Here is a 25,582-nt window from a genome sequence, read left to right as displayed (position 1 = left end):
ATTCTGGAGGTCATAAAGCCTGCTGAGATAGGTGCTAGTGGACTGTGCAGAGTAAGAGGACCCAGGCATAGAAAAGATCCATCTATCTTGTGCCCTAGAGTAAATTATTTGCAAAACTGTGCCATAAATGTTCTCCCACACAGTTGCAGAGGCCCAAAATAAAGCCTGGGACTGCAGTGGTTATTAACCACTGTAGAATATCAATGCTTATAGACATTCCCTGCCCTTACTTGGTTCAGGGAGGGTGATGAGATATCTGTGCATTTGGAGAGAGTCAAAATAACCTTAGTGCTTTAAAGGAGCATTGCACGTTGCTCCTTATACGAGGACCATAGAATCAGTACAGATGATATGTCTACCACTTGGGTAAAACAGGACAATGCCAAAAAAGGGAGCCAGGACTGGTTAGATAAATTGCAGCCATCCTTTAGCTGCTTGTTACTGCAATTAAGGAAATGTAAAGGAAGTAAAGACAAAAACATGAAAAGTTCAAATTCAAACAAAAATATAGTAAAAAATATAGTAGAGCAACAACCATTCTCAGCATGATCCTAGTTTGACATGTTGTGAGGATGTCTTTGTTAATGGTATTGTCAATCCAATATGAACGCTGATTTTATACCCATTGCCTCATTAATTGTTTAACTTATTTTGGTAAAAGTCTTGTCTCTGGTTTGTGTGTGTGTGTATGTGTGTGTATGTGTGTGAGTGTGCATGCTCACGAGTGTGTATGTGTGCATGCACCTATGCGTGCTTTAAAGAAAAATACTTTCTCTTAGATGCTCTGGTACCTCTGTAGCATTCAGATTGTCTTAAATTAAGAACTTAATAGTAAAAAATTGCCACTGGATGGTGCTGCTTGCTATTCTAAGGACTAGATGAGATTGTCAGCTGTGAAAGATGCTGTCATCCAGGCTCCACTTTTCACAGAATGCATTTTTTTTTCTATAATAATAAGAGTGATATTTTCAACACTTAGTGTAAAAACTAATTTCCAGATGTCCATTTTCTATTCTCTATTGCTTTTTAAGACTAATTTTGAGCTGAGTTTGGTGCATTTGTGAAAGGCTGTCAAGCACAAATGTGCTGCCCTGCCTTGCATACTACGTAAGTTGTTTTTTTTTCTGAGACAGGCAATAGAACATTAAATTAGCTTAATTGAATGCTGCTGTTCAGCTTCTATCCTGCCTAGGGCAACTGAAGGGAGGGAGAGCCATGATGTCTTAAAATTTTAACAAGGAGCTAGAACACACATACATTTCTTATGCACACAAATGGGGAAAAGAGACACTCGGCTTCTTTTTGAGCCCTCAAATGATGTCTTCCTCCAGCAAGAGCAAAGGCAAAAAGGAATAAACAAGCAAGACAGAGAAAATGTAAGGGGGAGGAAACTGAAGGGAGGCTTGATGGAACTATCCAGAGAGAAAAAGTGATGAAGAGGAGAACTGTAGTGAGAAAGAGAGGAAACATCAAGGATAAAAGATTTACAAAAGGTGCTCTTGGTTAGAGCAGATAGTTCATTGTGATTTGGGTGCTGCAGTTTGCCATGCTGTTCATAATGCAAGGCTGTAATTCCATCTTGTCATTTCTGATATTGCTAAAGATGACTAACAAAGATTCAGAAAGCGAATCTAAAATAAAGTTTGTGCCTAGCTTTATTGACTTGCTCTTTGTAAATTTATTGACATTAGACATCCACAATCTTGTTAGTCTTGTGGACGTGGGGGAAAAGGGAAATGCGGATGGTGACAGCATCCAGAATTCTCGTTTGTTTTCTGATGCAAAATAGTAAATATTCCAAAATTGCAAAGGTTTTTCCAGACTGAAAAATTGTTTCCAGGGCAGCCTGTTTATATCCAGCAACTGTGATCACAGCAGCCCAAAGCAGCAGTCTGATTTGTTGTGTTTCACCTGGAAACGTTAGCTTTTTAGCATCTCTTGGCTTCATCTCTGTGCTTTACTCATGTAACATGTAATGTTTTTTGAGCCTAAAATATTACAGGAGTGAGACTCATGAGCACGTCAAAATGATCTTTATGCTGGCTTTCCATGGAGATCTGCTTTCTATTAATCCAGCTGACACAAGTCACAAGATTTACAGAGCCTCAGTCTGTTTATATGTGTGTCTGTCCATTTTCTCATCAGGAAAAAGTATAAATTTATAGTGAATAACAATGATGCACTTGTTAAATTGGACTCTGAGAGGCACACGAACTGTCAAATGTGGTCCAATTTCCCCTTCCAAAGTTTCATGGGGATGTATAAAAATAATCTTTTTATATCAGAGATATCTTAATGGGCAAAGGCTGGAAAACACCTACTGATAGCTGGAATTACACAGGGTTGACAGACACCTCTTTTTGTATTCTGTATGAGTCAGAGAGAAAACATTGCTATGTACAGTGCTCTACCTTTCCGTCTCCAGTTCATCATTGGCAATATCCTGAGCTGGGAAATTATTTTCAAAACCACCTGTTTTAAACCTCATGATACAGGAATAACTGCCCTTCTGGATCCTCTGGCCAACAAATGCCATTTTCATTCTTCCCATGGACTTTACCATTTTCTCTACGTTTTCTTTCCCCACAGGTTTCTTAGGAATAAGAATATAAATTTCAAATACAGACTTGTTCATGCCTCACAGTAATGATCTGTTTATCCTTGCATTACTGAAGGACTGCTTTAAACTGGTTCAGTGTCTTTTTTTTTCTTTTTGTTTTAAGAATAGTAAGCAGTGAGGTTGTTGAAGAAGAAATCTTACAGACAATTAAAGGACTCAAAGTTGTTCATTCAAATTCTTTAATGATGAATAACAAAGAATTTTGAAAGATCCAGAGCTGGCTTATACATTTTCTATACTGAACAGGGGAATGAATTAATCGATTTATTTGCAGAACAAAATCTGACCACTTCCAGTCTCGCTATTTATAAATAGAAAAAATATTATGTCAGCTGGTGAAGTTTAATCATAGAATTGTGAGACTACCCTCTCTAGACAAACGCCAAAAAATATTCCCTACTTTGTATTTCTTAGCTTTCTGAGTGAACATACCATAGGAGTAAAAGTGAACCGGTACAAGCATTAATCTATCTTGTATGCCATATAACATTACACCTGCCTTTTCAGATAATCATCTTGAATAATGTTATCTTGTATTTCAAATAATTGTATTAGAACGTGGCAAAATGCTGCCTTCTGTGCCTTTCCCTTAAGACAGGGATTTTTGTAACATGAATCTGTCCATTTACATTAAATCAGAACAAGTAATTTGGCACACAGTCTGAGTGTAAATGGATATTATAGCAGAATGTCATAGATCAGTGCTTTCTTAGTTTGGGGTTTTGTAGGCATTCCTCAGGAGTCACATAGTTTGCCCTAGAATCTAATGTTTCTATTTTAGAGAAGTGGTCTTTTTGCACTGGGAATGTGACTTTTTATAAAGAGTTTATTAAAGGTATATTGAATGTTATTGCCACAGATTATAGAGATCGCTCATTTACTGAATGTTAATAAAAATGCAGGTTAATAGTAAAATACGCATCTTATGTTTCCAAGTTCACAAACCTTTCCAGTCTGAGTTCTTGAATGATCTTGATCATGTCTTATGTGTATATACTATTATAGTCACCATGAAATTCTTTGAAAATGAGTAAGTCATTGGTCTCAAATGCATACTTCTGTCCCTGTGATGTGGTTTTGATTTATGAAGATGAATTTAATAATATGATTTTCATAAAAGTTTAACTCAGTATAAGACCAATATTTTATAGTTTGCAAAGCTATGTATATAGAATACCTATAAACAGAGCCGTAGCCTGTAAACAAAGATATAAATATCTATTCTTGCCGTTACTGACTTCGTGAAGTGACTTGTAGTCACCTTATGGTCTTTGATGCACATGAACTTTCAGCAGCTGATGTGTGCCAAAAGAGCTCTGCTGCTTTAGCCCGTCCCTGAATTCTGCCTCCGTATAAGATATGCTTTCTAAACTACACCAATAACTCTCTTTTGCTTCATGAAAATCCCTACAGATTTTACTCTCTCTTGCTTAAATATGTAATTCTACTGCAATTAATTTTCCCTTACCAGTTCTTTTGCATACATTATCTGCACCTCCACAGTAAGGGATTCACAGGAGCTAGTAAGAGGACCATGCTGTGAAGCAGCAGCAAAGCTTGTGCAGGGAGCAAGCGAAAAAGCAGGAAGGCTGAGGAGGGAAATTGTTAGCTGCTATCACTAGCTGGGGGAGAAATATGTTGCTATGCCTTCACTACTGGCATTGGTTAGACTACCTCTTCAATATCAGTGAGCATGAAGAAAATCAAGTAGATGAAATTAGCTCTATTGACCTTCCTTTTCTACTGTGTTATCTCATCTGTACTTGACTATATCCTGTATTTCTAGCTTATTGGTTTGTATTCTGTAGAGATTGTGTGAATTTCCTGCAATAAAGTGAATTCTCATACAGCTGTTGATGCAATTAATCTTTGAAGTAGATCAGTAGAGCAGGGCAGAGTTCATAGTGCAGAATTCAAAGGGTTTTTTTGACCTTTTTTTGATTTTAACAGTTATGTTACTTGACAGAGATAGGGAAAAGTGAAATGAAATTATCCTTTTTTTTGTTTTTTTTTCTGCAAATGTTGCATTTGGTTTCAGGTCTTGATTCCCCTCCAGACTTTGATGTTTATGTTCCAAACTGTCAGTGGATCAAATCATTGTTGTATGAAAAAGTGATTTTTGTCTGTCTTCTGCTGGAACAGCTGGAATACTCCAGAACAGTGTAAAGCATCAAAATTTATAAAATACATGACAGGAAATTATACAATAATTTCAGTTGAGGTGATCTGACTAAGGAATTCATTTAGAGAGGCCCTCAGACTAATATTTGATTATCTTCAGGAAACACAAACTCTTCCTCTCTGAAAAAAGAACTTTTCCACTGCAGATCATATCTTCTTATGACCTAGTAAACCCTTATTAAAATGTAAAAATGGAGAGATATAAAACATTAAGTCAAAGAAAAGAAAAGCTATTCTAAGTAGAGTTGTATCCCCTGTCTCTTCTTCTTTTTCTCCCGAGAATAAAGATTTGAATTAGACACTTTGTGAAAGCTAAGAGAGATTTGGCTTTTCATTTTACAAGGAAGGTCTCAGCTACTCTGGAGATGTGTGTAAAATGTACAAAACTTATATGTGGATATATGCTTGGGAATAACTGATGCAATGCAGCAATGCTGCTATTCTATCATATGAAAATGAATTTTTCAGTAAAAGTTATATTTTAATGCAACAAGCTTCACTGGAGAAAATATGAATGAGAAAGGAACTGAGGCTGCATTTGAAGCTTTAAATTAAAGTCACTGACAGTCATGTTTCAACTGCCATTTATCACTTCTGAAGAGGGACTTGTGGAAATAAAATGTTTGGTATGAGGTATCATTTATCGAATATCTTCAGAAGCATATTTTAAAAATATGTATGTCCTAGATTTCAGCTGGGGAAAGTACACTGTGAAATAGCATTCAGTTCACCATTCACTTCGCTTCTAAATAATTTCCTTTTACTTCCTGGAGCTCTTCACAAGATAATAAGGTCTTTGGAATTTTGGATCAGTTTTTATAATGATATTACTGCAGTGTACCTAAGGTTTGTTGAACAGTGTGCAAATATTTTAAAGCTCTTTTGGATAAATAAAGGTGTAAGTTGTCTAAATCCATTTTGAATTAAATGCTGTGGTTATATATATTTAGTTAATGTAAAGCCCAACATACTTGTAGCATAAATGATTTGGGATATTTTGATTTCTTCTGTTAAAATTAACTTTAGTTAAGAGTATGGAAACTTTCATACAGAATCAGCATTATCACACGGCAAACATTTATGAGACAATCTACAGACAATTATGAAACAAAATACCCACTGAACAAGTTTTTCTAATCTCTGTCCGCTAAAAATTGACCTTGCAACATGACCCTATGGTTGCTATTGCCATCAGTATATTGTTGATGTTCTTGTTGATGGAGGCTATTGCTTCTGTCGTTGCAGTTCTGGATGTTTTCATTACTTAATTCTGTAAATATCCATTTCTCTTTTTTGACACATTCAAGCTCTCAGCTTAATTGATATCCTGTGTCAGTGAGTTCCAGAAGTGAGTTGTGCATTGTAAAGGATAACACTGCTGTCTTGTGTTCAGTAGTGATTTGTATTGTTCCAAGCATCCTCCTTTGTGGTTTCTTTGAGTCAGCACTGCTGGGACTTCTTCGGGCAAAAATGAGGATGATTCTGATGACCAGGCCGTCCGTTTCCTGAAAAGGTCATGAAGTTTATAGACAGACTGGGAGGTGAGGAGCAGGCTGTGAGAATACGGGCTTTGCATCTTCCTCGTCCTTCTGCCACTTCCGTCACTGTGGCTATGGCTTGATTTTTTTAATAAAACTTCCTGGCAAGTAAGGCAAAGAACCTTTCTAAGAAGTGTTTGGTACAGACTGGCCAAACTGTGCCTGAACCAGTAAACTGTGGCAATCCATCCTGCGGGGAAGAAATAAGAGAGTGAGAAGAATATAGGAAGTCATTTTGCTATGTGGCTTTGACACCCTACTAAGGACCAGAGAGGATGGGAGTGTGTGAGAGAGCATTTGTACGCAAAATGATAGAAATGGGGGTAGGAGGAAAATGGAGAGAGAATGAAAGACAAGGAGAAGAATTTGTGCCATGTGTGTTCGGAGTGCAAATAATTCCAGTGATGACTTTTGTGAAAGGAGTGTATACATGTAGCAGAAGCATACATCCAGGCAAGAGCTTGTCAGTGCTGAGAGATGGATTTTGTTAAAAAAGGAAATAAAATGTAGAGGAAAGTGAAAACACATCTGCAAAAATTATTGACTGTTTCAGTGTCTTTGATGAGGATGCATTATGCTTAATCTTGTTCAAATGCGTATTATAGTCCCACTGTCCAAAACAGTTCCACTCAGTTATCTAGAGCCTGTGAATCATTAGCATTTACTCTAGTTGGAAGGACCCTTAGTATTTTCCACTCCATGAAATGCAGACAGAAGTAAATCCTGAGTTTCTTTAACTGACTCTGATAGACTATTCAGTCTGTTTACTGTTGTTGTCTCTGACTCCATAGGTCTGCTTAAATTGGCTGGGTTGACCAGAGGGTAGGGCTGGACTTAGGCTACCCGAGTTTAGGAGCTCTTGCTGCCTAACACAACTAAGTCTTGGGCCATCACTTCTTTCTGTTTCAGTACTCAATCTGTGAAATAGGGACTTTATCCAAACAGGTTAGGCAGCCAAAAAAAAGGGTATGATTTCATAGGCTATTCCTGATGGAAAGAGAAAAACATTATGAATCGGGGTTCTTTTAGGGCAATTGTCTTTGTCTACTAAAAAGGACACAAAGATATGCTTTCTCAAGTTTGAGAAGGATCAAATAGAGATTATTTCTCACTTCATCTTTCACAACTTCTTTATATTCAGAAGTCTACCAAATCCCTCAACTTCCCTGAGGTTAGATGTCTTTATTAATTTATTTCTGAGCTCTTCTTTTGATTCTGTACCTGAACTTTTACGTGTGGATTCGCTATGAGATTCATCATGAAATGGCATTCATCCTCTTTCCAGAGTTCAAAAGATCAGGTCCATCTATTTTCCAAAACAATAATAGCTGAATTTTGCCCCACAAATATGAGATCTTCTAGAGATAAATAATGACAAAAAGAGTGGAACTGTTCAAAGAGTGGCATAATTTATAACCTATATCTCTTGATTTCTCATTTTTTTTCCAGCTTTTAAAAATGCCTTTATGAATATATAGGTTTTTACAAGGATTGCTCTTTGTGAAAAGAAAATTAACCCTTTCCTAAACCTTCTCCAAATCTCTTCTTTTTAAATAATTGTATCTGTATATAAACTCACTTCCTAGGTTTTATACAGCTTTCACTTGATAATTTGCCAGAAGAGTTGCTTGTTTGACAAGTTTTCTGCAGCGTAGTTTTGCACCTGAATAGACATTATTCACTCTTAGGAATCTAATCTACCTTTGCGTATGCGTCTTTAAAAATCACCAGGACGAAGGATCTGAGGGACGACTACATTGGTACAGATTTTTTTTCCACTTTTCTGCAGAAGTTAAAGCAAGTTTCACCCATAGGTGACAGCAAACTCTTAGAAAGTAAGAACGTAGTCAACCCAATAGAGACAAGTAAACATACAAGGATGACAAAAAACCTTTATGTGGCAATATGGGAAAGTGATATTCCAAAAATTCCACAAGAAATCAAAACTTAGAAAATGCATGATGTCTTTCCAAGAACTGCAAAACAGAGAGCCAATGAGAGTGTCTAGATAAGCAGAAAACCTCTGATCTGAGACAGCCAATATTTCCCCAGTAATTTATTTTTGAACTTACTTTGCCAAATTCTTTGGTAAGAATCTGATCTCCTTCCTTGATGGACACCTCTCCTTCATGTTTTTGATTAAAATGAACTGTAAGAACTAATTGTTGCATCCTGTTGTCAGTCTCAATAGTTGTCAAATTTATCAAATGCCCCCCAACCTTGCAGAATCAGAAGGGCAATACACATGCTTTTGGGCTAACCTTCTGAGACTGGAAATTGAAGATGAAACAATGACTTAGAATACACACTGTAGAAGTTGGTTGGATATGTAGACTGTGCTATGTACTTTTATGTTGTTAGCATATCAAAACCTTGGTTTTGATCTCCTGCTTTGTCATAGAGGGCAGATTGTTCCCCAGTGCATTATAAACAAAAACAGAGGAGAATGAAACAATTTTTTTTCAGCTCTTAAAATTAGTCAATTATATATTTACTTTCTAGTCATTTCTTTTCTATATAAAAATAATGTTACCATTAAAAATTTAAGTTCAAAGTACAAATCAAAGCCAAATATCTCCTTTTCTTCACAAGCAGGAAGGAGGGCCTTCAGATGCCCACATCCTATTGATTTTCATGAGCAAGATATTATCATGAAAGTAATAGCAAATGAGATATTCCTAGAGTGCCTTACTTCTTTCTCTAAAATAATTCTGACTTGTGTCTGAATAATGTTTAAAGACATTAATCGTAAGTACAGTTCATGAGGTCTTTTGTAGCATAACTTTTATTAATTCTTTTTTTTTTCTTGAACTGAGTTATTTTAAGCAATCTGTGAAACAGATCTTCCAGACATGGTGGATTAAATAATTACAAGTGAGCACTTGGAATTTAAAACACATTTTCAGGGCATGTTTGCTTTAATATTTCCACCTTGAGTATATTAAGTGAAATTCAGTCATTAGATACATAGACATGGACAAATGACCTTGCCGTGTTTAAATTGTCTCATTATTAAGAGAATATCTATTTATGTTTTTCGTTGCGGGCTGGAAGATTTGATCCTCTTTTCAGATGTGTTACTTGTATGTTAGAGACTCACTAGAGATGGAGAAAAGCACTGTCCAAGGCTTGGTTAGTCTAGCTCTGGTGAAAGCATGTGAGGAGGCAACTCACAAGGCAGCTGGAAGAGACATCTCTTGTCAAGCCTGTACCTTCTATGATCTTCTGTATCTTCTATGATCTGTATGCTTCTTTGGAGGAACTGAGGAGAATATGCTAAATGTATTTTTACTGGAGTATGTGGGTTTTACATTTGCGAGCAAGAAAGTGCTTGTGCAGGCTGGCCAGATCTTTATGTGCTCCAGATAACAACCCAGACATAAAGTTCAATGTCTAGTATGTCTGTGCAGGATTCAATTACCCTAAGTCTGATCTTGCTTTGCTGTGGAGGAACAAGCACCTAGAAAAAATGACCTATCTGATTTACTGATTTGCTTCCCATGGGCTATGAAGGGAAACCAGAATTGCAAGCTCGGACTGAGATGTCTAGTTTTTGGATCTTTAAGTTATGAATGATGATTTGCTTTCCTTCTTAGATTACTGGTTGGCAAATAGGGGAAATCTGTCCCCAGGTCTGTTATCTGCCTTTTTTGAGATGTCCTAGGGTTTCTCACAGAAAATCTTTTTATTTTTTATTTTTTTAACTGCTACACTGCATTTTTCCACTATTCTGGAAAAATGCTACACTGAAGCTACACTGAAAGAAAGTAACCTGCTGTTCTCTGGCTGGGTCTTTCTGAGAGGAGGTCAGGGCAGAAAAGGAAGAAAGAAAAACAAGAAAAGAATCCACCATAGGAATTTTTATCCTTTCCCCTCTTCCTTTTAATAAGAGAGATGTTTAAAAGGATTTTCAGTCATTTCTTACCATTTATTGCAGATAGTTCACAGAACCCTTGCAGCGATGTTGGGCTCTTTGGCTGCATTAGCCGCTTTAGCTGTTGTTGGGGAGGTAAGTTATAAAATATAAGTTTCTGTTTATGATATAAAAATATCCAGTGCTTTTCATGGGGAAAAAGGACAGCCTAAGGTATAGACAGGGAGTGGAAAATAAGTCACTGGGTTCAGTGACTCAGTTCTGAGTTTCAGTAACCTGAGTACAGCCATTTTCAGCTTAATTCAGGTTTATTTTAATACTATTATTTTCAGTAATGTCAGATTTCTAATCAAACCTAAATGGAAATGGCTTATGCTACCCTTAACAATTATACCTTATGCTTACACCTTCCTTTTTTTTTTCCTGACAATTAATCGGTGTTTAGTGAAACCTCTGATGGATTTTCTCAATTTGTATCATAACTGTTCACCATATCACTGTTCCTTTAAATTCCTTCGAGTTTGTTCACAGGTGAAGCTGAATGTTTGTGTTCTGTTACCAAAAAAGAAAATTGAAGGGTACCCTATAATTTGTTTTTCATTTATTTCTATAATGCTACATAAGGAGCAAATAGATGAACCAATGGTCTAATGTAGGCATTTGATAATGACCCACTTACATGCCAGCAGTACTTTAAATTAGTGGTAATCATAATAATAATAGGAATAACAAAAGAGTCCTTTTGGGGTACCTTGTAGAAACAGTTATTAATTTCTATCACAGCTTATTTAAATGGTACGGCAATTAAGTGGAATTGGGTTTCTATAGTTAATCACAAGTTAGGTGTTCTGCGGTACTCACTGGTAATTGTATTTTTTGATTGCAGAGGCCAAGTATGGTCAAAGTGGTAGAGTGGATTGATTATGAGACACTGGCGCTGTTGTTTGGAATGGTAATGAAAATGTACCTTTTGCTCTATATGTCTTGAAACAATCACATTCAAGTCTAGGTTCCTTTTTATACCTTTTGTTAATTGTACTTTTATTGAGACATGCTATGATGAAAATGTGTCCTTAGATGGATTTATCAAAAATAATGATAATCAGACCTCTAAAGGAAGAGAAGTCTTTTGAATATGTTGATCTCTCTCTGTTTTTTCATCCATAAAATCATGTTGATAACATACTGAAAACTTCCTTGAGGTCTATAATGGATGGAAAGACTTGTTTAAATGCCAAGTATTTTCACTCTCACAGAATCCCAGAATCACAAAAAGGCTGAGGTTGGAAGGGACCTCTAGAGATCATCTAGTCCAACCCCCCTGCTCCAGCAGGGACACCTAGAGGATGTGGCACAGGGTGGCATCCAGGCGGGTTTGGAAGATCTCCAGAGAAGGAGACTCCACAGCCTCTCTGGGCAGCCTGTTCCAGGGCTCTGTCACCCTCATAGTAAAGAAGTTCTTCCTCACATGGAGATTAAACTTCTTGTGTTTCAACTTACACCCCTTATCCGCTGTCCTGTCACTGGACACGATGGAGAAGAGCCTGGCCTTATCCTCCCTACATTCACCCCTCAGGTACTTGAATATGTTGATCAAACCTCCTTTCAATCTTCTCTTCTCCAGACAAAACAGGCCCAGCTCGCTTAGTCTTTCCTCCTATGACAGATGCTCCAGTTCTTTAATCATCTTTGTTGCTCTCAGGCATCCTGATAATTTGTTTACTCAAAACTGTCCTCAAACACACTCTGCTTGGAAAAAGTGGTTTTCTTTGTCTTAGTGTTGTGTTTGGAGCAAAAATAAGCAAACCAGAAATGGAAGAGAAATAGCTAATTAGATTGTAATAATACATCATTTTAATCACTTCACCCAGAGCTATTTGTGGTAAAAAAAAAAGTTGTCCAAGTATTATTAAACTATAGCCCAAAATATGCATTGTATATAGACAAAATTGCCATTATTTGTTGCAATTCTTAGCTTTTATTTTTTCCTAACATTGCTCTTCCTTCCCCTCCCTGTCGTGAAAAACAAAAAAAGCTTTTGGAAGCAAAATCAAAGGATGGGAAAGCTCCCAGAAGTGTGGGAAAATGTAAATGATTTTGGGAGCTGATATCTTTTGTACTCTATACAGCATTACTGCAGAAAGCACACACACAGTCACTGGCTTCTGGTTACTGACATATGGGAGATATATTCAATGTTTAAAGTATGATGCCTACTTCATCATTACAACTAAAATTTGACCAGACTAGTAGGACACTGTTTATACTGAGACCTGAATTTCACCATATGATGTGCTAACTATAGGAATCTGACAGCTGCCATAGATATCATGATCCCAGGGTGATCAAATTCTTGGGAAAAATAAAAGAGACCAAATGGTGGCAGATATGAAGGACTTTTGCTGGGATCACAAACTCCATGAATTTATTTTTGCATAATAATTCAGTCATAAGCTATTCTTTTCTTTTCTTTTTCTTTTTTTTTTTTGATAGATGATTTTGGTGGCCATATTCTCAGAAACAGGATTCTTTGATTACTGTGCAGTAAAGGTAGGCTTGTTTTGGTATTCTTAAGTACAACTAGAGTAATATATTTGGTATTTAATCAGACCTATTACACCAAACACTATCTTTGATAAACCTTTCTGCTTACCTGTACAGTGCATTTTTATAATGCTATAAGTGTGTTCAACAGTGTGTATTGAACACATTGTGTTCAACTTGTAACTTGAGAAAAATAAGTTAGGGGTGAAAGGAAGCCCTTAAGGTATTATTATTATTATTAGAAAGGCTAAGGTATACCAGTAAAATATCAAGCTGAGTTATCCCACTAACTCACCCAGCACTGCAGTTTCTCTTTAACTGAAATCTCCATTTACCCAGGCAATAGGAGAGTGCAGATATGGGAAAGACCAGTAGCTTTGCAGTCCTGCATGATAATGTGACTGCAGACCTTTGCACAACAGCTGAACCAAAGATTCGATGAAGAGGGAAATTCTGATAGAGTGGTTGCAGAGCAAGTGTTACCCATGGTTAAGGAGTGCTTCACCTGCTGCAGAGCTGTATTATTTAATTGATCATTTCTGATTGAATATTAAGCTGGAATATACTTATCCCTTTATTTTGTTGCTATTTGCTTCGCTTCTTTAGGCCTATCGGTTGTCTAGAGGCAAAGTGTGGGCCATGATTACCATTCTGTGCCTTATTGCTGCAATTCTTTCTGCGTTTTTGGACAACGTCACCACAATGCTGCTCTTTACTCCAGTTACCATAAGGTATTTTAAAGTTTATTGTTACAGCTTTGGACTTAGTCTTTTATAGCCAGCAATTAGTAGTAGATATGTGTGCAAAATGTTCATTTGGACTTTTGTTTAATCATCTATATGGAAATTAAACTTTCAATGCACCTATTGTGATAGGGTAAAGAGATAGCATTTTCAAAGGGATCAAAGATACTTATCTTTGTGTGTGTGTGTGTGTTAATGGTGAGCACATATTTGAAGGCTACTGTTTTGGCAGGTGACTACTGTGATTCATCTTCATATCTGAACTTCAATAGCAAATTCCATCAAATGCTCCACAGCTGATGAAATTCTTTTCCTGTAAGCAGGGAGATTTTCTTTTTAAAATTGAAGATACCTGGTCCTTCATCAGATAATGGCTATATGAAATTTCATTTTATAATCTATGTTTCAGGGAAGTTGTTATTCCTTCTAGGACTAGTGACAATTAACGAACTAAAACAATCTTCAGATTTCAAGTAAAAGTCTTGCTTTGTAACATAAGATTGAATTTTATTCCTACTGGTGACCACAATATTGATACAGCTGCAGATTAATTTTATGATTACAGATTAGATATTTGGGATTTTTATTAAGTAACAGTGAATATAATTACTCCAGATTTCTGTAAACTAATAACATGTGATTTGCAATTACATTTATATTTACATGTGTGATGATAAACTACTGTTTAACCTGAATTTAACCTGCATTTAGCCAAGCAAATCTGGTTAATCCTGTTCAGTTTCTGAAAAATCTAGGGTGGTTTTAAAATGATCCAGAGTGAGGTAACACTTGCAGTTGTTATCACATTAAAGTGCATAAAATTCTATTAAGATACGCGCCTGCTTTAATATTTTGTTTAAAGCAGTAAAGACCAATTTTGCAAGTGCAATTTATTTCTTAGATTAGGAAAAAGCTGTTGAATGAAAGCTGCATTTATCTTCCGTCTGATAAAATTTTAGTGAGATCATTTTGCTTTACTCCAATCAATAATTTCACCTCTTGCAGTAAGCAGCATTGGAATTATTAAACACCATTCTTCATTCAACTGTGTTGCAGAATGTTTTGAATTAAATATAATTGGGAATGGATTGAAAACCAGAGGTCTGCGTATAATGAACTACCGTTCATAGTGAGAACTACCATAGCATTTATTCTGTTTTATGCCAAATGAGTTTGTAACCCTGAAGAAGGGGAAATTCACTGTGCAGGAAACATTTGCACTTTGAATAACGATCAAAGCTAAGATAAAACTGGTCTCAGGAAGTAAAAGCAAATAATTGTCTGTCTGTTTCTGAAAACGTCATGCTGGAAGTCTTTTTGTTTTTATCTTACTGTCGTTCTCTTCAGTCCCTGCCTGCAGCTTCTTGCTGCTGCTCTATACTTTCATTACCATGGAGATAAAGCTCACAAAAAATTGTACTCATTCTATGACTATAGGGATTTAGACTACCATTAATAGGATATAAAATATGATACTTGTTCTCCTTTGCATTGGTAGTAAGCTGATAAAAAATAGACATTTTTAGCTGTAGTTTATTTTTAAGACACTTTGTTACTTGGAGCTGAAAAGGACTGATGCTTGTTCCCAAGAGATTATATAGCTAGGGTAAGAAAACTGAAAAAGTTCAATCCTGCTACACAACTAATGCATTAAAATTATTTCTGCTTGAGTCCTGGCATTTCTCAGAGTACATTAAAGGTTCTTTCTTCAAATTATCACGAGGGCCATCAAAAACAAGCAACAACAACAAAAAACAATAAAGGAAATTTAAGGTTTTATTTCAAAACATTTGGAATTTAAGGAATGATGAAGTTAAAATTACAAGTATAATCGTAGTGCATTCTCTGGGCCAGCCCTATGACACAGTACTCTTCAGCTGCATAATTTTATGTTTTTAGGTAAATAGTACATTTTTTTTGTGCAGTTATTCTGAAGTTTTTATATACTGATATATGTGACATCTGAGAGTGTTTCTTCAGAGTTTCAAATTGACACTTTGGGTGATAGTGTAAGTGTATTAAGTTAAGCTTTTGTGCAATGCACTTGTTTCCCTCTGAAATATAGGTTTTAATAATATAGATTGAGGCTGAACCATGAAGTTCCACTGTTTCTTCACGGAAATGTGTGACAGCACCCCTAATGAAGGAAGTTCTCAGAAAGCAATCTTCCTGCCTCTTCTTCCCCCTTCTTTATGGGGACTGGCCCTCTTGGGTTCAGGTCCTTGCCTGGTCAATGGTTTTGCCTGACTCCAGGTGAGGATGGTTACTAAAGTAGTAACTCCACCTTGGTTAATAAAAACCAGCCCAGGGGTTTTGGGATACATGTAGGGCATGGATGTTAGAATCACCACTGCATCTGTGCTTGCCCTGGAGCTATATTTTGGTAAGCATGACCAGGAACACCAGGAACGTGTATCGATCCTTACTCCCAAGTGCTTAGGTGTGAACTTAACAGTAAGCATTTAATGCCATGGTCCAACTTTCAAATCCAATAAATAATTAAGAATAAGTGTATTGCATAGACCTGTGTATAATTGCAGCCTCTGTAAATTGAAGAAATCTGTGTGCAGATTACTGGGTGCAAATGGGCTCTGAATTGAAAAAGATCATGAGGCTACTGAGTCAATCCTATTTGCCAGAGCACTTTAAGATGCTGCTTCTTACTGACAGTTGTTTTTTTAATCACACATGAAATAAGTTTAATAGCCTGTTTGGCCCTTGAGCTGTTAAAAGTATTTTACAGGTTTTTTTAGTGAAAAACAATGTAAATTTTCTGTTCTTCCTGCATTACAAATAAATCCAGAAATGCACAAGATCGGGCTGCAGAGGAAAGAAAAAAAGGGGAACAGAATAGTTTGAATAAACTGAGGCTGAAAGCTGAGGTCACTGAGAGATGATTCATGGCTAATAGGTTGCCTGGATAATCCTCTAATATTGCTTCTCCACACAAAAGTTAATGACTGAGGCTGAGTGCAGAGTGTGCAATCACCTGGAATAAGTTTTCTTAGGTCAGTGTAGGGACGTGGTTGAAAAAGTTGTATGACACTGAGAATTAGGTTTTAAATTTGAAATACAGCTTTCTTGGTAGTCCAACTCTTGTAATCATTTGGTACTTTTAACGAAATGCTTTTTAAAAATGGGTCAATTTCATTGCAGTAATTTTTGCAATATAAATGTAAAGTATCTAATTTTTTTATTCTTATCATCATACTTTAACGCATGCAAAATTAAAACTTCGGCAATACACACACACACACATAAATACAATATTTAACATCCTGCAGTTCCAAGTGGAAGAAATGTTTTTTTGTAAATTTTATAAATTGTGTGTTTTAAGGTAATTTAATAAAAGGCTAGGATATCGATTTCGTTTTCTTTATATTGCAGACTATGCGAAGTGCTTAATCTTGATCCTAGGCACGTCTTGATTGCAGAAGTAATCTTCACAAATATTGGAGGGGCTGCCACGGCTGTTGGGGATCCTCCAAATGTGATTATTGTTTCAAAGCAGGAGCTGAGGAAGGTGGTATGTACAGTGTTGTCAGCTGTTTTGCTACTAAAATTAAGTACAGATGTGATTTATGCAATACAAGACCATTTCATTTCCTCTCTACAGAGCAATCATACAGAACAGAGTGATTTTTTTTGAAAGGGAAACTGTGATGAAAAATAGACTCAGGATAAGGACTGAGAATATTGGTTTTCTTTATTTTTGAGGCTTTCCTTGTCAATGGTAAAATGAAACGAAGGCAGGATATGAACAGAGAGGAGCAAAAGTGAAAAAAGAAAAGGTGTAAAAAGAAAGATGAAAAAACAAACTTTTTTTTTTTAAACAATAGTTCCTAAAAGTTAAATATACTGAGTATGCTAATATTTTTTTTTAGAGTTTGTAAGACAGAGACAACTTTGGACATGTTTGGAGTGCTTGCATGCACACAGAGCACAGGAGGTGGCACACATGCGGTGCGAGGTGGCATTGCCTTCTGCAGCACCTGCCACATGCGACTCAGCTGAGACCTTGTTATTTACCAGACAACCACCTGGACAGATGGAGGGAGGAGAACAACAGCTCCTTCCATGCAGCACAGGTCTCAGCTGGCCCTTATCTCCTGCCAACATTTTGGTAGCCCCAGGGTGTATAATGAGACAAATTAAAACGTCTTCCTCTTGGCTCTCTTATTGAAGAATCAAATTGCTACATTTTGCTATCTAGTACCAACAGGGAGGCTCCAGTGCATGGGGTGGTCTGAACAGCAGTGATCTCCAGCCTCAAGACCCAATGTTTTGCAGCCATACCACCATTTTCCACTCACATTTGGATGGGTATTGCTGCCACCTGTGACATCCCTCCTTCCCCACCCATGTGGAATTTGGGGAAGAGATGCCAATTACACCATTTTCCCATGCCTTTCCCATCGGAGCTGCTTATAGGCACCTGACAGGTCCCTGCCCACCTCCAGCACTTTGCTTTCCTCAAGGTCCTTTAGTGCATCACCAGTCTCAAAAGGAATTCAATAATGTCCAGTTAGGAAAATGCCTTTGAAAGTTCATAGTATAGATGCTATTAAAAGCTTACTTTGAAGATATTTGAAAGATGCTACTATCACAGGTTAGTTGGATAATTACTTTGGTGACTGTAATATTCCTGAGTGATGGTTTTGATAGCTAAATTTTACATTTTTGAAAATAAGAGGTGGGCAAATATTTCAGTGTTCTTTTCCAAAGAGAAAAATTATCACCTACCACAAAGGTCATTTTCCTAAGTATTCAGAAAATCTTCATTTTTGTAGAACCTTCTGAAGTGAGTATTAACAAGAGAAGCAATTAAGTAATCAAATTGAAAGAAAATAATTTTACATTTTTCTTGAATGACACACTGATAATTTTAGGAGGACCCTAATGTATAAATACCCTAGGAAATGTGACATTTTAGCAAATTCACTATATGAAACAAGCAAAAAAATTTCCAAACATGTTGGAAACTTGTCCAAACTTGTTTCCAAACAAGTCTTCGGATTGTTTTCAGATCTCCATTGCATCAGTGGGAGTGGGGAAAAAAAAAAAAAAAAAAAGATGTAAGCAAATAGATCGAATTCAACACATTGCTGCACAACTTTTAGTTTTTTGTTCCTATGGTCTCAGCTTTTATATCTATATATGTAAATAAAAGAAGGTCAAAGACATACCCTGGCTTTTAAGCTAAGTGGCATGGACTGTTTTATGTCCTCATTGCTTAGGGCTTATCCTCCCCTAAAGTAGATATGTTTAGAGGGAGCTGGATAAAGCCAAGGATGAAGGCAGGGAGGAGGCTTGTATGTTTGTCCTCTTACAGTCTACACTGTTGAACCAACAGCTTTTTCCTAGTTTTGTCCACCTGCTCTAGGGACCACTCTATAAAGAAATGTATTCAGTTGTGTCTTATTTCTGAGACTAGTTTTGACAATAGCTGCTGTGAGGAAGCTTTATTTGACCAAACCCAAATTTATGTCCAAAATGTATGGAAAGTCTATGCTATATTTGTACTAACCATTTTTTTTGTCTGTTTTCATCTTTAAAATATCTCAGAGAGAAAAATTCTTGAATGTAATCACTAATACTAATAGCTTTCTGGAAACAGCATTCCTGTGTTATTGTATACTATGTTTCCTATGGAAAATAGCTGCTTATTCCTCTTTTTAGTATCATGGGCATACTTTTCCTATTGTAAACATTTTTCCTCCTTGATATTTTAGTTGAAATTTCATTTTTCTACCATCTTATATTTTCTTGTCAGCATTACTTAGTACTGACAAAGTGCAACTGACTTAGTGCAACCGAGTATGTTAGTGTTTGGACAACTACCTTTTCAGGAGAGGTTGATAGTGCATTGTTTTTTCCTATTTTAGCAGTTTTCATCAAAATGCAATCTTACCAATTTTTTGAAATTTACATTGACCTCTAAAAGCAGGCAGACATTATGCAAGATTTCTTGAGAAATCTTTGTTGTTAAATCAAAACAAAGTGAGCTGCAGCCATATTACTTTGGATGTTAGAAATTTCTAGTGTTAGAAATATGTTAATATTTCTTTATAGTAGTGCCAGGGAGATATTTTCTTCCCTAGGTTCTGGGATAAACTCATGTCACATTATGAAACAAATTTGAGAAACGTATATTTGAGTACAAAAGCTTTTTGTTACAGCTTTACTCATTGAAATGTACAGATAGGCCTATGTATTTGTCTTGAGGTTCAAATCTATGCTAAAATATTTTTTTCCTTTGTAGTGGTGGTTAATTTATAACACCCACATTTTTCCTGCCATTATGTTTGGAATCAGTGGAACATCTGTGTAATAAAAGAGGAAGATTTGCTTGTTCTTAACTTGGAGTTGGAGTTGGAAAATAAGGGATTTCAATGAGGGCAACTGGAAAATTAATTAAGTGAATACAATGCTATGTCCATGTTCTTTACTTTCTATTACGTTCAAGGGGCTGTTTAGGGTTGCCATTGTTATCAAACTATATCTTGGAGAGATCTGTATTTCTGACTTTCCATTTTTATATGCACAGTTTGGCATGTTGAACTAGTTATTTTCAGAAGGGCTGAGCTTTGAAGACTTAATACTTGCAGACCAAATATCTACAGTCAGAAATCAGAAGTTACTTAGGGCCCTAAGTTTATAGGCTGTGACTACAAGATCTTTAGAGAAGGGATGATGAATAGGTCTCCAAAGCAAAATGATGGAACATGGTGTGTACTAGTCTATCTAACTTCAATATGTCTGGAAGAGGTAATGATAACAATGAAGATGGTTAGACTGTTCTAGTTCCTGGATTATGTCCTCTTGAAGAACCTTGCTTATTTACTCTAGTTGTTAGTGTATGATAAAGCTTGTACCGTTACATCTTTGTGATTATTGCTCCCAAACTTGTGCTTATCCTCTGTGACAAAGGAAGGGTTGCAGAGCAAAACACACTCTGTATTGGTTAAGACCATTTGGTGTGGTCATTTTGGAAGTAACCAGAGACCATTTGGTGTGGTCATTTTGGAAGTAACCATGAGAAAGCTTTCTTCAAATCTCATTTATCATTTAGATTAATTGATAAACACGGACGAGCTTGAAATTTCTCAGAAAAATACAGAAAAATGCAATGGGCTTCTGCAGTGCACTTCCCACCTGCCTTTTCAATGTATCCTGCATACATCACACTCAATAGGTGGGCATCAACCATGTGTGCAATGTGCGTAGTGAGCCTTCACAAAACTGCTCAGCTCCGCTCAGCACGTCACGCACGTGGTGTGACTATGGAGAAATTGCAGCATACGTATAGTAAATCTGACAGACATTTTAATTGCACATGCCCACTAAGGGGGAGGTTCCCGAGTGTGTCAGATTTATTGTATGCACGCTGCAGTATATCCAATGTTTGTTGAGGATTTTTGGATATCCAGCTGCCCACTCACAGTTACTCCTGCCATTCAACTGGAATTTACAGGCAATTGAACGGCTACCAGGTTTTTCTGTTGGGCTTTTCAGAGAATTCCAGTTTTTATGCTGAAATTTACCATGATGCAATATTAGTTGGTCATATTTTATGAAAAATCTTGGTATGAACAATCTATGTATAAAAGTAGATAACCATGAAAAAATGGAAGAAAGTACTATATATGCTTTTTGTAAAAGCATTTCAAGCACTGGCAGACTGTGAAATAGATTCCTGTAATTTACTGGGCTATTTTTATTGAGTGTGCTGCATACAAGCTCTGTAAAATTTTTAATCAATTCATAAAACTCCTGCTCATCTTGTCAATGTTTCATTGACTCCTTTTCTCAAGAAATATGAGATCCTAGATAATGCATATAAAATAAAATCTATGATTTTATGGCTGATTTCACAGTTTTTTTTTTTTTCTAATCTCTATGTGTAGTAGTCATTAAGAATATAGTACAGGACAAAAGAGGGGGTTTATCAGTATCTCAGATTCCTCACACAAGCATTATCTGTATGTAAAGGTACTGGACTACCAATGCTTTTTGACTTATTGACATCATGTGCAGGTCCTCCTTCTGAGACAACATGGACCACAGTCACTTCAGGTAAAAGGCCTGTCTAAGCCAGTGTAGAAAAAATAAATTATTCTAGATCTTCCTCATTTTTTTTTTACTTTTAAAAATTAGATAAAGAAAATTGAGCAGAAATACAGCTGCTCCCTGAATTGTTGTACTTATCTATAATTTTTACTTTCTTTGCCAGAGACCAGGAAAATGGAATGAAAATATTTTAGGAAAACAGTATGATAGATACTTCCTCTTAATATGAAATTGATATATTTGGTTTAGCATTTAAAGCCACAAATGAGGCAGAAAGACCCATTCTCTTTCAGCTCCTGGGCCTTTGTAGGCACAGGAACCTTTAGGCTATTTTCTTGCTAAAACAAAATCTTTAGATTTTCTTTGTCATCTGGGGAATGGGAGAAATTTAATGCAAGCAGGATAGCCTCAAGTAAGGGACATTGGCAGCCCCGTATTGTATTTCAGATGCATTGAAATTTCCTTGGGAAAAAAATAAAGTATTCTTTCTCTTGTGCATGTCAATTCTATTTCAATCTATTCTGTAAGAAAACCTTTATGAAAGAGACATTTTGTTGAATGCAGCCGACGTGGAACATTTTGATGTGTTTCTATCCTGGCGTCAACACTGTAGGCTATCAGTGCGAGGACTCACAAAGTACAAAATGTGATCCATAAACCCCTTGGGAAAGCATGTTGCCTGTGTGAGATGTTGCATGTGTGGAAAATGGAGCAGGAGCAACAGATGAAGCACCTGTGCTGCTTCCTTGGGAACCTCCACTTCATCATTTGTGTAGGTGGTACAACATCAACCCTCTCTCATGGAGGATAGGGATCAGGAGAGAGGCTGAGGATCTCTGCCACAGTCATGTCTCTGCTGGAGTAACACAGCAGTGCATTGCCCCTTCCAGAGGGCACACCTTTCTCCTTGTCCCATTTTTTCCCTTTTCAGCTTTCCTAAGGGGAAAATAGGGATGGTATTGCACAGTCCATAAGAAATTGCCAATTGATAGCTAATTCCCTGACAATATGAGGTGCGCAACCTGCCAGCCTCGTCCCCAGAAGTGTAGTGTAAGTGCTGAAGAGAAGCCGGAGCATTGCACAGGGAGCTATATGCCAGGCTGAAGCATCATAGACAGTGGTCAGTTGTGACCATGAGTCCTTCTGATAGAAGTGATTGTGCTTGGCAGTCCTTAGCCTTCTGATGGCTGCAGGGTGCAAGTCATCCACAGCTGGAGATCAACAGGATCCATTTTCCTCACTGACTCTTGCAGACCTCTGCAAAGAGGAAATGGAAGGAAATACCAAGAGGAAGGGAGTGGAAGAGAACTAACCAGCCTTACGCTATCATAGGCAAAACTATCATCAAGTTTTTCCTCAAATAAGCACACTGCATATTAAAAAATGATATATTTCAGATGAATTGGAAAGATGCTCTGCAAGTGCAGCATTGTAGCTTGTTTTCTCATCAAAAGGTCAAAAATGAGAAAGATCAAGGGATCTCAGAAATAAGAAACATCAACGAGATGGTTTAACAAGTTCCTGAATCTCATCCCACTTACACTCTTTTAAAGGTTTGAGTAAGCTCCTGGATAGGATGCCCGAAATGAAGTAGACATTTTTTCTCTTGTGCCATTGTCCACAAATCACTCTTAAGACTCACCTATGTCAACTCTTATGCCATGAAGCTATGCTAATCATCATTTTTTTTAGAGTATTGTGATCTTCGACTCCATTTAGAGACCTTGTTAATAACCTCTGCATTTTAGTTGGTCTTTTGGATTTATATGATTTTCCTTTTCTTGGAGGAATCAGTTTTGTGGGTTTCAAGCAGCACAATTCTGCTGCTATGTTTTTGTTTAAAAAGTTTTGGCATTGCAACACTTCAGTAACAAAGAGACATTGTTCCTCTTTGAAACTGCTGTGGTATTCAAAATTTAGAGACAGGTATCTTTGTGTATCTGCACTTGTTTGCCATGAGCCACTTCCTGAAGTTTATGTTCTATTAATGTATGAAGTGGACATTAAAATCTTAAGCTCCAGAGTCTCAAGTGATTCTTCAGGTTCCTATTTCTCATTTTTGTTTCCCGCACATCAATTAGCTCTATGTCTGAGTATCTCCACAGGGAATTCCTGCCTGATAACTGGCTTATTATTTTATTTTGACAAGCGTACATTGCTGTCAATCTATGAAAATTTCATGCGTTCCTCACTTTTTAAGGCTAGTTGGGGTGTGAAAACAATTTTCCTCATCCTGGTAAATCTGAGTTGAGTATATTCTAACCAACTCTAGTTAGTTTATTTTCCAGTCAGATTTAGACATTGTTGTTTTGACTGATGTTGCTTCACTGTTTTTACAACTCAATTCCTTTCAGCTTCCTAGCTCTCTTCAGATCATCTTAGAGACCAAAGGAAATCAAATGCTTGTTTCTCCTCCTTCTAGAACTATTTAACAGCACATTTCAATATGTTAGCCAGTTCCAAGCAAAGGCCAGTGCAGTTTATTTCAGGATTCTAATTTCTTCCGCATTCTGTGGTATCATTCTCTCTTCCCCTCTCTCTCTCTCTTTTGCCATAAGCTTAGAGGTAGTCTGTATATAAATTAGAGTAAATATCCACATTAAATGTCTGTAATTAAACAAATATGTAAGGGCGATATATACTTTCTATATTTTGTGGTCATGTCTTAGAAACATTGACTTTTTGTTTGTAGATTTTTTTTTTTCTTTCATGGCTATTCATAATTTTCCTTGTTTCTGAAAGCTGATTTCCTCCTCCACAGAAGTATGTACTGTAGGTCTGAATCGTGTCTTGATGCCTCTAGTACTTATCCAGGCCATTTTTTTGTGAGCATTAATAATAGTGATCTGTATAGTCTGCTCCACAGAGGTGTCAGATGTTTGACTGGCTGACCTGCTTGGTATACAAAATGAACAAAAGTATATTATTTTCTTTTATAGTACCATATTTTTCCCTTATGTCTTAAAATAAGATTATTGGAATCCCTAAAGATATTTCTTTCTAATCCATAAAAATTATGCAATATTTTGATTATAATGAAAAGTCTGTAAACAGGTATGCAAAATTTCAATGTTCAGTGACTGCAGAGTAGAAGAGGTAAGGAATCTACAATTAAATAACAACTCAGTATGGTTTTTTTTAGCCCATGTAGCAGAAACCTGTATTTTAATTTTAATCCCAGTACTGCATGTTTATGCTTGAGATTTATGTAATTGTGCCTGTTTGTAACCTATGGATTTTTTTTTGCAACAAACACTAGATTTGGCTGTGAGTGTTCTTTATGACTTTAATCATGTGTCTTGTGTCACATGTATATTTTATTATACCCTAAAATGCTACAGAGAAGCATTTTTCCCTCTTTTGAATCAGAGACATTTCAGCTGGAACAGTTCCACATCAATTATTTTAGTGGGAGGCAATATTGAAGAACACCTGTGTTTCACGTAGTAAGTCCCCAATAGTATTAACACAGAGAAGGTAAGTAGCAGCTGTTACTGAAAGACAAGCTGGCCAATAGCTCCTTCTACTGCTCCTCACACCTATAGGCAGCACCCAAATATCGAGTAAAAGATAGATGATTTTACAACATAGAAGAGTTACAGAGAGGCCTCATAATATTTTTTAGGGTCTTGAGAAGTCGGTGGAAAGTTTAGGAATTCAGTTTGGGCAACCCAAGCTAACCAATGCTTTGCTCATGCTTTCTTCCAAGCGTGACAGAGCTGCTGTGTAGGGATCATCAATTCAAACATCCTCTGATGAGGGCGTATATAGCAACTCCTGGAGTACGCTAGGCTTGATTCCCTTTGAGCTTTATGATGAACAGACTACTTCAGAAAATCCCACCCCAAAGACTAACCTTGACAACACAGTGCAGTATATGTGATAGAGAATATGGAATAATTTAGCTGAAAGGTCATCCAGCTGAGCTGAAAATCATCCAGTCCAACCTCCTGCTCAAAGCATTGCTAACTTCAAAGTAAGGTCAGGTTGTCACTGTTCTTTTAGTCTTTCT

At 36.7% G+C, this 25,582-nt stretch overlaps 1 protein-coding gene across 1 annotated transcript in view; it reads left to right on the top strand.

Moving 5' to 3' along the window:
• Window positions 1–25,582, top strand: part of OCA2 (OCA2 melanosomal transmembrane protein) — a 162,946-nt gene that overhangs the window by 45,179 nt on the left and 92,185 nt on the right. The window contains exons 9-13 of the mRNA XM_010222642.2: window positions 10,277–10,348; window positions 11,100–11,165; window positions 12,707–12,763; window positions 13,364–13,488; window positions 16,888–17,026. Coding sequence (XP_010220944.2) covers window positions 10,277–10,348; window positions 11,100–11,165; window positions 12,707–12,763; window positions 13,364–13,488; window positions 16,888–17,026 — 459 coding nt within the window. The remainder of the gene's footprint in view (window positions 1–10,276; window positions 10,349–11,099; window positions 11,166–12,706; window positions 12,764–13,363; window positions 13,489–16,887; window positions 17,027–25,582) is intronic.

The sequence above is a fragment of the Tinamus guttatus genome, unplaced genomic scaffold (assembly GCF_059628265.1).
Source record: "Tinamus guttatus ecotype Peru unplaced genomic scaffold, ASM5962826v1 Tinamus_guttatus_pri_ptg000134l, whole genome shotgun sequence".
Taxonomy (NCBI): Eukaryota; Metazoa; Chordata; class Aves; order Tinamiformes; family Tinamidae; genus Tinamus; species Tinamus guttatus.
Note: the sequence above shows the minus strand (reverse complement) of the source record. Positions and strands in the feature narration are given on the sequence as shown.